This window comes from Lagenorhynchus albirostris, chromosome 10 (genome assembly GCF_949774975.1).
Source record: "Lagenorhynchus albirostris chromosome 10, mLagAlb1.1, whole genome shotgun sequence".
Classification (NCBI taxonomy): Eukaryota; Metazoa; Chordata; class Mammalia; order Artiodactyla; family Delphinidae; genus Lagenorhynchus; species Lagenorhynchus albirostris.
In genome coordinates this window covers 5048040-5060042 of record NC_083104.1, presented here as the reverse complement: position 1 = coordinate 5060042, position 12003 = coordinate 5048040, and the positions used below count along the sequence as shown (strand labels likewise).

Here is a 12003-nt window from a genome sequence, read left to right as displayed (position 1 = left end):
CTAGTTACATTCTACTCAGGTGAGAGGTCAAAGGCTACCTTTAGAATTTATTAAACTGTTTAGTTGGAACAGTTTAAATCACAGGGCTCTCCATGAGACCTAAATCCTCATTTTTATAAATCCTCACTTGGAGTATATAAATAACAATAATAGAAAAACACTTGGTCCCCATATCCTCAAAGAGGATTATTTCTCTTGGAAGTCTTACTCTGTTTTCTTTGTGTAACCACAGTAAAGACAGGATCCTTTTTTTCACACAACTGTTACCAGAATGCTCGCACTCTATGACATCTTTACAAGAGATAAGAAGAATCACAGGCCAAGCTGCGCCTCCCCCACTTTCGCAGCCCCACCCAAACATCTTCAGAATTTACCAATAAAGCCTGGTTCTGGGGTTCTCAAACCTGGCCAGTCTTCAGAATCACCAGGAGAGGTGTTTAAGAATACAGATTCCCAAGCCCCTCCACCCCACTAGGACTGATTTAAGTATGTCTGGGAGGGAAGGTGGGAAACCTAGGAATCTGCATGCTTTTGAGTATGACAGGATGACTGCCAGGTAGACAAAACTTTGTCCAAAATAACTTGAATTTCAGTAGAATATTTAGCAGTTGTAGCTTTATTATTCAACTAATCTATTCTTTGTTTTTAGTCAAAGCGTGGCACAATGTATTTTTACTGACCAGAAGTACATTCCCATGCACTAGGATTTTTTCTTAATGTCATAATTTTCTTCCCTGTATCCACTTACATACCTCATACTTAATTCTGTGCTAATTTCTACAGTTGGACTGATTTATCATCATCTCGAAATCTAAATATTAAAGAGAACTAAGATGGTTTAAACAAAGCAAGAAAGTGTACTTTTAAAATGCTGAATCATATGTGATTTTTAAAAAACAGGAATCAAAATTTGGTCTGCTTCTAAAGTACAGAAAGGATTAAGCACCACAGATGTGCTAGTTATTCTATAATAAAACTTCAAGAATTTTCACTTTTCATGTTCCCTCTAAGTATCAGTGTTTATACAGGACTAAATCACATATCAGAAGAAAAGTAACTGGTATATTACTGTATTATTATCAGGGCTAGTGACAATACAATAGAGACAATAAAACTCATAGCTTGCATACACATGACCCCCTCACAATAATCTTGTGATAACCAAAGTGCCCCCAAATGACAAGTTTAGGCCCCACATTCGAAAGCCAACTCTTTTGTTGAGCCCCTCCCACATCTGATCGGTAGGACAAGTATGTCGAAAATGATCTGAGGTCTGACTGAGGTACGTAAGCTGTGCCTGAGGTAGTAGGTGGCCCTGAGGTTTTTCAAGGAACAATTCATGATGTAGATAGAGCACAGCTGTCTTTGATAAAAGCTTATCAAAGGATTTTCAGGGCATACCAACCAAACTGACATATTTTGTTTCTAAACAAAATATAAATAGAATAGTGATGCTGTTGAGTAACAACTAAACAAATCTAGCATTAGTCTTTAGTTGAAAATGATTTTTAAAAAAATTTTTTAATACCCTTGGCCTCAAAATCTCACTTGAGAAACTGATTTCACCTATCAACAATACCACATAAAGTTATTTTTTTATTCCCAAATATGCTATTGCCAAAAAAAGAAAACATGAGACCAAGTCTGACAAGAAACATAAAATTTAGTGATTGTTTCATTTTTGACAGGCTACTGTCTGACAGTCTTAGCAATCCTGCTACTTTACAAGAAAGCAAAGGCATGAAGAAGAATACCTACTCTTCCCCTCAAACAAAATCGTCTGGACCACGCCCTGGGAGAAGCATTCAGGCTGTTATTCTAGTCCAAAGCAATGAGAAATAAGAAGAATAAAGAACAAAGGAAGTATTTTAAGTGTATTCAGTTGTTAATAAAGATGAACTAGAAAGCAAACCAAACAGAACATACAATAAAGCCAAGAAAAGAAAAAGCAGTTTGAAAACACTAGCTTTGCGCATTTATATCTTCCTAAATACCTGCTTATTAAAATCCTGTGACTCCACCCTCTTATTTCTAAATAAAATCACTTAAAAGTCTTTCAGAGAGTCTGTAGTCCTCTATCACTATTATTTTCTTTGCCACATGAAAAAGAAACTACTCTTTATGTATCTTATTCACTAGCTCACTGAAATCCTATTCAAATCTAACATGGAAACCATCAGTTCAAATGTTAACATTTCTTCAGGAAGTTTCAGTTCTCCATTTGAATGATATACCAACCAGATTAATTAAGCTAGTCTCAAGATGCAGTGAATAAGAAATTCAAAAAGTCCAGAGACCTGACAAAGTGCTGCAACATTCCTTATCAGGTTTGAAACCCAAAACTCTCTTGACAGAACCATCAACCCCACCCAAATAACTGACACTCTTCACCACCCGCAAAGGACCCTATTACCTCAATCATCCTGCTGTCCACGGGCAAGGTGGTGCTGACCATGTGGACATTAGGTGTGGACGTCGACCTCTGCCTCTGGGAGAGGGAACCTTCAGAGGAGGGGCTGGAGGTGTTGAATGTGAAAGCGTGGGGTGTGGAGTATCTGTGCTGGGAACTAGGTGAAAAGGAGAAAGAAAATTCCATGGTTGACACTCAGGCCTCTGTATTGGTAAAGTCTTTCAACTACCTATTTTCTGTTTCTTCTGTTTAGATGCCTTTGCATGCAAATTTTTAAAAAGTAAATAATATATGTGCTCAGAATTCATGTGAAAAGAAATGATACGTTATAAGTTTTCTTCTATGTAATAAGTCACCTCTACAGGATACTCCGAATTTTTAGACCATCTCTGGGAAAGAACAGATTAGCATTTGTCAACCAATACTACCCCCTACTAAAGCTAGATGGAACTTGCCCAGGTTAATTTAGAGACTAAATTAGAAAACTTTAAGGAAGATTTTTTAATAGACGGTTAGATCTGCCAAGCATGTCTGCAAACAGGCCAGCATTTTATCCACTGTGCATTCTCTCCCCCCGTAAACAGCTCACAAAATCAATTAATGTGAATTCAGTTTTTAGGTTTCAATACCTAACCGTGAAATTTATCACTGGCCTCTTTTACCCAACGCCACTCTCCCACCAACCAAACTGGGAACACGCATTAAGTATAACATTTTCATTATCTGCTCCAAAGATTACTCGGGAGTTTTGTTTAGATTCAAGTAGCACCATGCATAGATTCAAGAGATAAAAGACTTTTTTTCTAAGAGAAATTGCTCTATCGCAATTGCCTTTCCAATTCAACATTAATGCCTTCAGAGGCCTGGTTTCTTCTACCTAAATCTTCAGAAGCAAGTACAGTTTTTCGGTCAGGTTTGCTTTTCAAATTATCAAGAAAAATAAAAGTCATATACAAATATATCCAGATATCACTTCGGTACAAATTCCTTGTTCTGAGATATACTGCCTTTAACAATTTCCATGAGTCTTACAAAGGCTAGTAAATATTATATGATTATATATAAATTAAAGTCAGATATTTTGGACAAAGATGTAGATTTATTTTAGGTTCCAAATTCATGTGTAACAGTAAGGCATGTGCACTCAACAAAACTCTGATTTTAAAGCTGGAAAACAGAGTAAAGACAAATTATGTGCAAACTCACAGGCACATTAAAACAGATATTTATATTAAAAATCTAATTAGATTCTTTTCAAGATAGCAGTTTATTCAATGTTGGGTTGGCCAAAAAGTTCGTTCAGGTTTTGCCGTAAGATGTTATGGAAAACCTCGAACGAACTTTTTGGCCAATCCAATACCATGGTTTTAGCAATGCAAGGCCATAATAAGCACTTCAAAGTTGAGGGTTTTATTCTTACCGAAGCATTGTATATCGTTTTGGGATGCTTTCCCTGAGGCTCACTGCATACTGAGGAAGGCAAAATCTCAAACTCTTTAAAATGTAATGAGATACAAGGGACATGCTAGGATAACAGAATAAATTGTAGTCAGAGTCACTTTCCAGAGTTTAAGAACTAGAGGACCACAGAGAAAAAGTTCTGTTTTGCTCTAATGCCAATGCTGAGTTCCACAGAAGCAGCAAAGGGTTTACACAGAGAAAGGAGGGAACGCAAGGGAACTCTTGTATTCATGCTTTCAATCCCACCTGCCCCAATAAAACTTTCCAAAAGAAAAGCAGTAGGTAAAAAAAAATACCTAACAGGCATCCGGGAGACAGACTCTCGCATCCGACGCATTGTCAAAGAAGGCAGTACTGGGACCCCACTATCACCAACGGTGGAATTTGGGAACAGCCTAAATGAAATCAGAGGAAGACTGGTTTATAGACTTGCAGTAGTAATTTTACAGTCAGTCTGCCTGGCCTTGCAAACTCACAGCTACTCAAACTCAACTTTTCCTAGTCACATTTTACTGGACCATTTCAGGCTACCCGCCAGGGTAAGGGGGTACCTAAGTGACTGGGTTTGAATGACTACAGAATGTGAACAATCTTGACCGGCCAATGAGCACAGAGTCTCAGTGTGCATTTCTAGGGAATACTGGCCAAATGTCCAGCCATATCAAAATAATGTGTTCTTTTAAGCTAGAGTAGGGCAATTCATAACCTATATCACGTAGAGCTTTTCAGAAACATTCTGTCTTGGAAACGCACAAATGAAAAGACAGAAATATGAAGGATAGATCACCTTCAGCATCAAAAGTCATAAATAAGAGGAAAAGTGATATTAACATTAACTGGGCATCTTCCCTCCATGAGATGAGCACTTGGTGCCCGGTAAGTTCACATGTTATCTCAGTTAAGCCTCAAAAGAACACTGCAGGGCTTCCCTGGTGGCGCCTGCCGATGCAGGGGACGTGGGTTCATGCCCCGGTCCGGGAGGATCCCACATGCCGCGGAGCAGCTGGGCCCGTAAGCCATGGCCGCTGAGCCTGCGCGTCCGGAGCCTGTGCTCCGCAACGGGAGTCTACAACAGTGAGAGGCCCGCGTACCGCAAAAAAAAAAAAAAAAAAAAAGAACACTGCAACCATGGTAATACCCCCATTTTTCAGATGAGTGAGCTGAGGCTCAGAGGGGATTACAGATAGTTAATGACAACATTGAGATTTTGACCAATGTCTGCTGGACTCCAAAGTTTGTGCTGTTTATGCTACCCAAGCTCTCTTTGCAAAAGCAACACATGACTACCACGTAAGCAAAAAAGATGTTGCCATGGTAGTTTAATGATAACATTCCCTTAGTTTTTCTGGTACCTTCAAAATAGGATAAAAGTTCACCTTTGACTTTTCATATCCCTGTTAATAGTTTTTAAGAGGTTCTTTGGAATATGTAACTTTTAATTTAAACCTTTAAAAAAAACCAGTTTGTCTATATGGAATATATTTTAGTAACTGGTTTGTCTCCTGAGGGATACATGTGTTTTTTTAAGGTTTACTGTAATATCATTTTAAGACTAATGTTTTCCCTAGTTTGAGGTGAAGAAAACAGCACCAACCACACTTTCTGCTCCTTCTCGATGTCAGAGGTCTGTTCAGTGTTATTTAAGAGTAGACAGAGTACTGTCTACTAGCAACCTAGTAAAAACAATCTGGGGGGGGTGGGGGGTGGGGGTTCATATCCCTCTGCTCTTTACCTTACTGAAGCACAGTATATCAATCTCTGTTTGACAGGTAATACTCCTACCAGCTCGTTTCAGAGTGTTATATACCACCTTAAAACTTGCTAGTTAAAAAAAAAAAAACAAAAAAACTTGCTAGTTTCAGAACTGTCATGTTTCTAAAGTAGATCGTTTCCAGATCATGATAATTCATTTAATAAGTCTAAAACCCAGACTTGTCAGTCAAATATACAGTATGCATCCTCAAAAGGGGTTTATAGCTCCCTGCCCCCTTATATTCTTTGAAAAATGAACAATGCCTTACAAGAGTTGTCTGATATTACTCCAGTCCACACACATAGTAGGTACTTTGGTGCTACAATGCTCGTGAAACTTGTAGCCACAAGTCTGACATCTAAACCCATTTAGCAGGAACTTCTGACAGATGTCACAGAAGGCAAGTTTCAGGAAGGTCTTCCGAGCCTGGAACAAGAACACAGGTGTAAATTATACTGAATAAAAAACAAAATAATTTCCTTCTTGACCCCCAAGAGGTTTTATTAGAATGGAGAATCATACTTCCAACATTTGTAAAATTCATACACAGAAATTAAAGTACATCTGTGATCTAATGACACCTAAATTGCTTTACTGTAAACAATGGCACAGCTTTAAACAATCCAACAACATATATACTTATTATCTCTGAGAAATTCCTATTGTGCCAGCCAAAGCACCCAGCATACCACAAAGAGAGAAGAGATCTGCAACTTACAAAGTTGTGTGTTGTGAGTGGAACATGATCCAGGAAATCTACTTGAAGTTCCTCTCCAATCAACGAGGCAGCATCAGTATTCCAATCTAAACGCGCTTTTTTACTAAAGAGGATTTTAAAAAACATAATATGAAAGGGAAATACTTAAATTAGGTGCAAGAGTTGAATACCAGTAATAACAACAGCTACCATTTAGCTCATGCTACATAAACATAAAACTTAACTTAAATCCCATACAACACTGACATTTAATTCATACAACAAACCTATAAGGACTTCCCTGGTGGCGCAATGGATAAGACTCCGTGCTCCCAATGCAGGGGGCCTGGGTTTGATCCCTGCTCAGGGAACTAGATCCCACATGCATGCTGCAACTAAGAGTTCGCATGCCGCAACTAAGGAGCCCGCCTGCCACAACTAAGACCCAGTACACCCAAATAAATATGAAAAAACCAAAAACAAAAAACCTATGAAGTGGACATTATTATCCCCATCTTAGAAATGAGAGAAATGGGGCTCTAAGAAGGTAACTTGCTCAAGGCCACACACAGAGTGTAAGGGCCTATTTGGAATCCAGGTCAGTCAGACTCCAAAGCTTGTACTCTTAGAATACAGTTTTTTTTAAACAATGAAATAAAACAATCTCATGATAAAGGAAATATGCAATAAACTGGACTTTATAACATTAAAATCCTATAAAAATCCTAAAATCCTACAAAATGGGTTATAAATATTGCTACAGTAGCAAAATTTAATCACTAGCCTACTTCAATCTAGAAAATACATAAATAGAAAGGAATCACAAATAAAAGGCACTTTTCTATGAAGATTGGGCTCAAATCTGTAGAACTGTCTGCAGAGTCTATACATATAAATTGATGAAAGACTCAACTGTCTTAAAATTTACTCTGAAACCACTCTTACTGTGCCTAAACAAGACAGAAAAATAGGTACATTTAAGTAAAAATTAATTCCCAGTTCCTTCCTCATGTCTTATCTAGTTTATCTGGCTCATTTCCTGAAGGAAGAATATTCTCAGGTAGGGAGAGAACACCACATATACAGCACCATTCTAACCTCTCCCTTCACCTTCGAGAAGCCTATTAGAGCCATCTTTCTCATTATATGGCAGGAAATAATCCATCCCTTAATATACTTCCCTATACAAGCTCTGGGAAACACAACATTACTCCAAAGTCCTGTTTTGCCCTAATGAAGAGGGAGAGGGTCAGTCCTGTTTCCTGATCAGTCTTGAGGTGCCATCCATCCAAAAGAGAACCTAGGGTAGCTTCAAACAAATACAGCGTGGACAAGAGTGGCTCAAGCCCCTCACTGTCTCAGAGTCTCTCTAGTCTTTAGGGAGCGCCAGGCACTGGCTTGGGGACCAACCTGGGACTGTACCCACATAAAACTGGCATCTGCTTCAAAGATTTTGCACTTCAGCAAAAAGCCCCTAAGCTGAGAGGAATAACATAAACAGATGAATTTATGCTCACCCTTTTTGTTGCAGCAAAAATAGAAATGAAACTTTTCTGATAAACAAGGAAAATAAACAATGAACAGGCTGGGAAAACAGCATAAACAGGACTGAAAGAGTTAAGCAATCTTGGTTATTCTTTAGCTGTTACTACTAACAAACACTTGTAGCTAGACTTGTCCTTCACAAAGCTAAACAAAGCTAATTACTCTCTGATTCCATATAAATTGTTCCCTGCACCTGGCATTTATTCTGGCTGCATTCTCTTGTAGCAAATCACCCCTTGTAGATGTTTACATTCATAAAGTAGGTCACCTGGCTGATAACCCAGAGATAAATGGACCCAATTACCAGACTGCCTGATGCCAACGGTGACTGTTTTAAAATACTGCAAGAAGAATACAAGACCTTCACCACTTTCACCCTTATCACTTACCCTGGACTGCTAGTTCCACCTGTAACACCCCCTGTAATTCCCCAGGACAGGGGGACACAGTTCTTGAGGCGCTAGCCTGCTGTGTCTTCCCTTTGCCTGGCAAAGAAAATAAAAAGCTTCTCTATTTCTTATCTTCCAAATCTCTGTCTCCGTATTTTTATTCGGCATCAGTGAACAGGGAGCCAAATTCTGGCAACATTTTGAGTACTCATTACCTAGGCTAGTCTCTCAAACTAGGGAGCCCCTTGAAATATAAAAGATGTAAGCTAAAGATCAATAACAGAACTAGCACTTTGCAAGAAGAACGTAAAATTAAGGTTGTTATCCCAGATTTGGGGGGAAACAGTAACAGGTAACAGTCACAGATGGCTCTGATGCTACGGGGTATTACTCCTAGACTTTGAGGCGATGCCTCTATCTTGCTCCCACCATTAGGAATAGGATGAACTACACTGATCCTCCTTGAAGCAGAAATTCCCCTGCATCTTTTAGCCCTGTATCTGTCAAACTGCTGGGATTCAGTAAATATTAACTGAATAAAAATGAGTGAATTATAAAAGTTAATCTCTTAAAGACAGTATTCTTTAACTATAAATAATAATGAAACACTTTCTGAGTACCCACTCTGTTAACTGCATTATAGCAAACACAAAATTCTTGCTCTCGAGAAACATACCATCTGACATTACTGTTTCCTTCTATGGAAACACTACCCAGCAACTAACATGTATTTTATATTCCAATGCAATGTTCAAGCAAAATTTTCAAGTTCTTGGTATCTTATTTTTCTGAATTGTCTCTTTATAAACAAGGGTATTCAAATATTCACTATTCTATAGGAAGCGAGTACAATTTTTTTTTATGGAAACACTTATTATTTGAAGCTAGGAAATCCTTACTAGTATGAAGGAAGAGCTGGCTGACTTTTGAGTTCTTACCCCTTGTGTTCGTGGAGAAGTCTGAAAACTGCACAGCACTCTGGTTGCAGGCCCCTCACCTTGAGAGCTTTCATAAGGCAGTCATGCAAGCTCATTCCATTCCGCACATTGACCTACAAACAAAGGATCACCTTTAGGACCAACACAGGCTGCACAAGCACATCCCTTGGAAAGGTGAATACAGAAATAAATCCACCAGTCTGTAAGGGTATATGTAGAAGATTTTATGACAGCATTGCTTGTACAGTTGATCCTTCAACAACATGGCTCTCAACTGCACAGGTCCACTTACACGTGGATTTTTTTCAATAGGAAATACTACAGTACTACATGATTTGTGGTTTGTTGAATCCGAGGATATGGAACAGCAGACACAGAGCACATATACCAAGGGATGACTGTAAGTTATACTCGGATTTTCAAGTGCACACGGGGATGGCGCCCGTAACCCCCTTAGTTGTTCAAGGGTCAACAATAATGGCAAACACACACACAGAGGAAGCACCCAGAATGTCCAGCAATAGGTAAGTGCTTGAATAAAGTACAGAACATCTGTATGTGTCACACGGTGCTGCTAATATATTACTTATAATGACTCGTCAGAGGGTGTTCATATTAACCGGGGGAAAATATTTTTCAGAATAATACAAAGAGTAAGATTATTTAAAGGGTGGGGAACCTATATATGTTTATATATGTTATATGAGTGTGAAAAGATACTCAGCTGTTACCCCTAAGAGAAAGTGGTTGGGAGAGAGAAATGATCAACTTTCCCTTTCTACATCTCTAATTTGTTTGACTCAATGAAATGTTCATGCAAGCATAAATATCCACCAGAAAGGAAAATAAGCCAACCCAATCTATAAATAAATATGAGTTCTTCTGATCAAAACTTTGTATTTCAACCTATTTTAAACAAAATGGTTGATATTCCTAACAAAAATTCCATCTCACATGCACTTCACACTAGGGAGGGCAAGCAGGAAGTGGAGGAAATAAAGCCTCTGCCCTGCTGTCAGGACAAACATCACTGCTAGTTTAAATAAATCTGCACACCCATTCCAGACAGCCTTAGCAGTATACGCCCCTTCACATCCCCCTGTACCCAATCCTCAAAAACTCAGCAGGCACTCAGAAGCCTAACAGAGGGACTTCCCTGGTGGTCCAGTGGAAAAGAATCCGCCTTCCAATGCAGGGGACGCGGGTTTGATCCCCGGTCAGGTAACTAGGATCCCACATGCCGCGGGGCAACTAAGCCCGCGCGCCGCAACTACTGAGCTCATGCACCTCAACTAGAGAGCCTGCGTGCTGCAAACTACAGAGCCCACGGGCTCTGGAAGCCACGCGTCCTGGAGCCTGTGCGCCACAACTAGAGAACAGAAAACACTGCACCCCACAACTAGAGAGACAAGCCTGCGTGCCGCAACGAAGAGCCCACACACTGCAACGGAAGATCCTGCATGCCTTAGGACTTCCCTGGTGGTGCAGTGGTTAAGAATCCACGTGCCAATGCAGGGGACACAGGATCGATCCCTGGTCCAGGAAGATCCCACATGCCGCAGAGCAACTAAGCCCACGAGGCACAACTACTGAGCCGGAGTGCCTAGAGCCCGTGCTCCACAACAAGAGAAGCCACCGTAACGAGAAGCCCACACACTGCGACGAAGGGTAGCCCCCGCTCGCCACAACTAGAGAAAGCCCGCATGCGGCAACAAAGACCCAACGCAGCCACAAATAATTAAAAAATAAAAAACATAAAAAGATCCTGCATGCCTCAGTGAAGATCCCACATGCCACAACTAAGACCCGATGCATCCAAAAATAAACTAAATAAATAAATAAATCTTAAAAAAAAAAAGCCTAACATAAAGTGTGAGTGCCAGGGTGCTAATAATGGCAACTATATAAAAATTTCACCGAAGCTCTTAAGCATTTCAATAAAAGCCCTATACATTTTGTTTTTAAAGCCAATAAAGTTAATCAAAAGTAAGGCAACTAGACAGTATGGGCTGTAGAGAGAGCAGAATGTAGATTAGCAGTGCTTGCAAACTGCCCAAAGTAGAGTCTTTCCACTGGGTGAAAGTGTGACAGCCGACAGTGGCCAACCCAGCCCCTTCTCAGACGGAGGTGAGTGATGTGTGTACTTATTTTAAAGGTTTAAAATATTTTTAAATATGCATTTACAGTGTTTCACAAGTTTATTTTAAAGGTTTCTTGAAGCAGTGATACCCTTAGAAATATTCCACTAACTTCCAGCTTCCAGACACAAAACAACAAAGTAAAGGGAGAGAGAATGATCTGAACTATGAATACACCAAAAATAAGGACAATGAAAAGTAAATCAACACACACATTAATAGAATCATGACCTGTATCAAATACTGTGCAGTAGTACTTTGAAAACCGTAAAGTGATATCTGTGCTATTTAATCTTCATTAAAAGTCACAGCTCCAAGAGCTAAACAGTTCTTTAAATATCTTCTAATCCAGTGGGGTTCCCAAATGTGGCTGATATTACAATCCTCTGAGGAGCCTGTGAAAATATTTTCCTGGCCTGCCCCCTCTAACACATCCATCTGATTCAGTCATCTTGAATGAAGCTCAGGAATCTATATTTTAAACTGCTTCTCGGATGATTCCAGTGGTAATTAATGGGCCTCAGCTATGATCCAATCACTCATCCAATAATAATTAACAGCACCAGTTAGTCAAAGAGACATGTTTACAAAACAAATGACAAGAAAAATTCAAAAACAAGCAACTACTAATTATTCTAAAATTATTTAAATCAGACGTAGATCCTCTCTATC

At 39.4% G+C, this 12003-nt stretch overlaps 1 protein-coding gene across 5 annotated transcripts in view; it reads right to left on the bottom strand.

Moving 5' to 3' along the window:
• The window catches only part of RAF1 (Raf-1 proto-oncogene, serine/threonine kinase), a 74303-nt gene that overhangs the window by 13541 nt on the left and 48759 nt on the right, over positions 1–12003 (bottom strand). For 2 of the 5 annotated variants that reach the window (XM_060161132.1, XM_060161133.1), the window contains exons 3-8: positions 9194–9306; positions 6343–6445; positions 5893–6050; positions 4168–4266; positions 2414–2567; positions 1759–1818 (exon numbers count right to left, since the gene is read on the bottom strand). In XM_060161132.1, the coding sequence (XP_060017115.1) occupies positions 1759–1818; positions 2414–2567; positions 4168–4266; positions 5893–6050; positions 6343–6445; positions 9194–9306 (687 nt within the window). The remainder of the gene's footprint in view (positions 1–1758; positions 1819–2413; positions 2568–4167; positions 4267–5892; positions 6051–6342; positions 6446–9193; positions 9307–12003) is intronic. The other 3 variants (XM_060161136.1, XM_060161135.1, XM_060161137.1) reach the window with 3 other exon arrangements.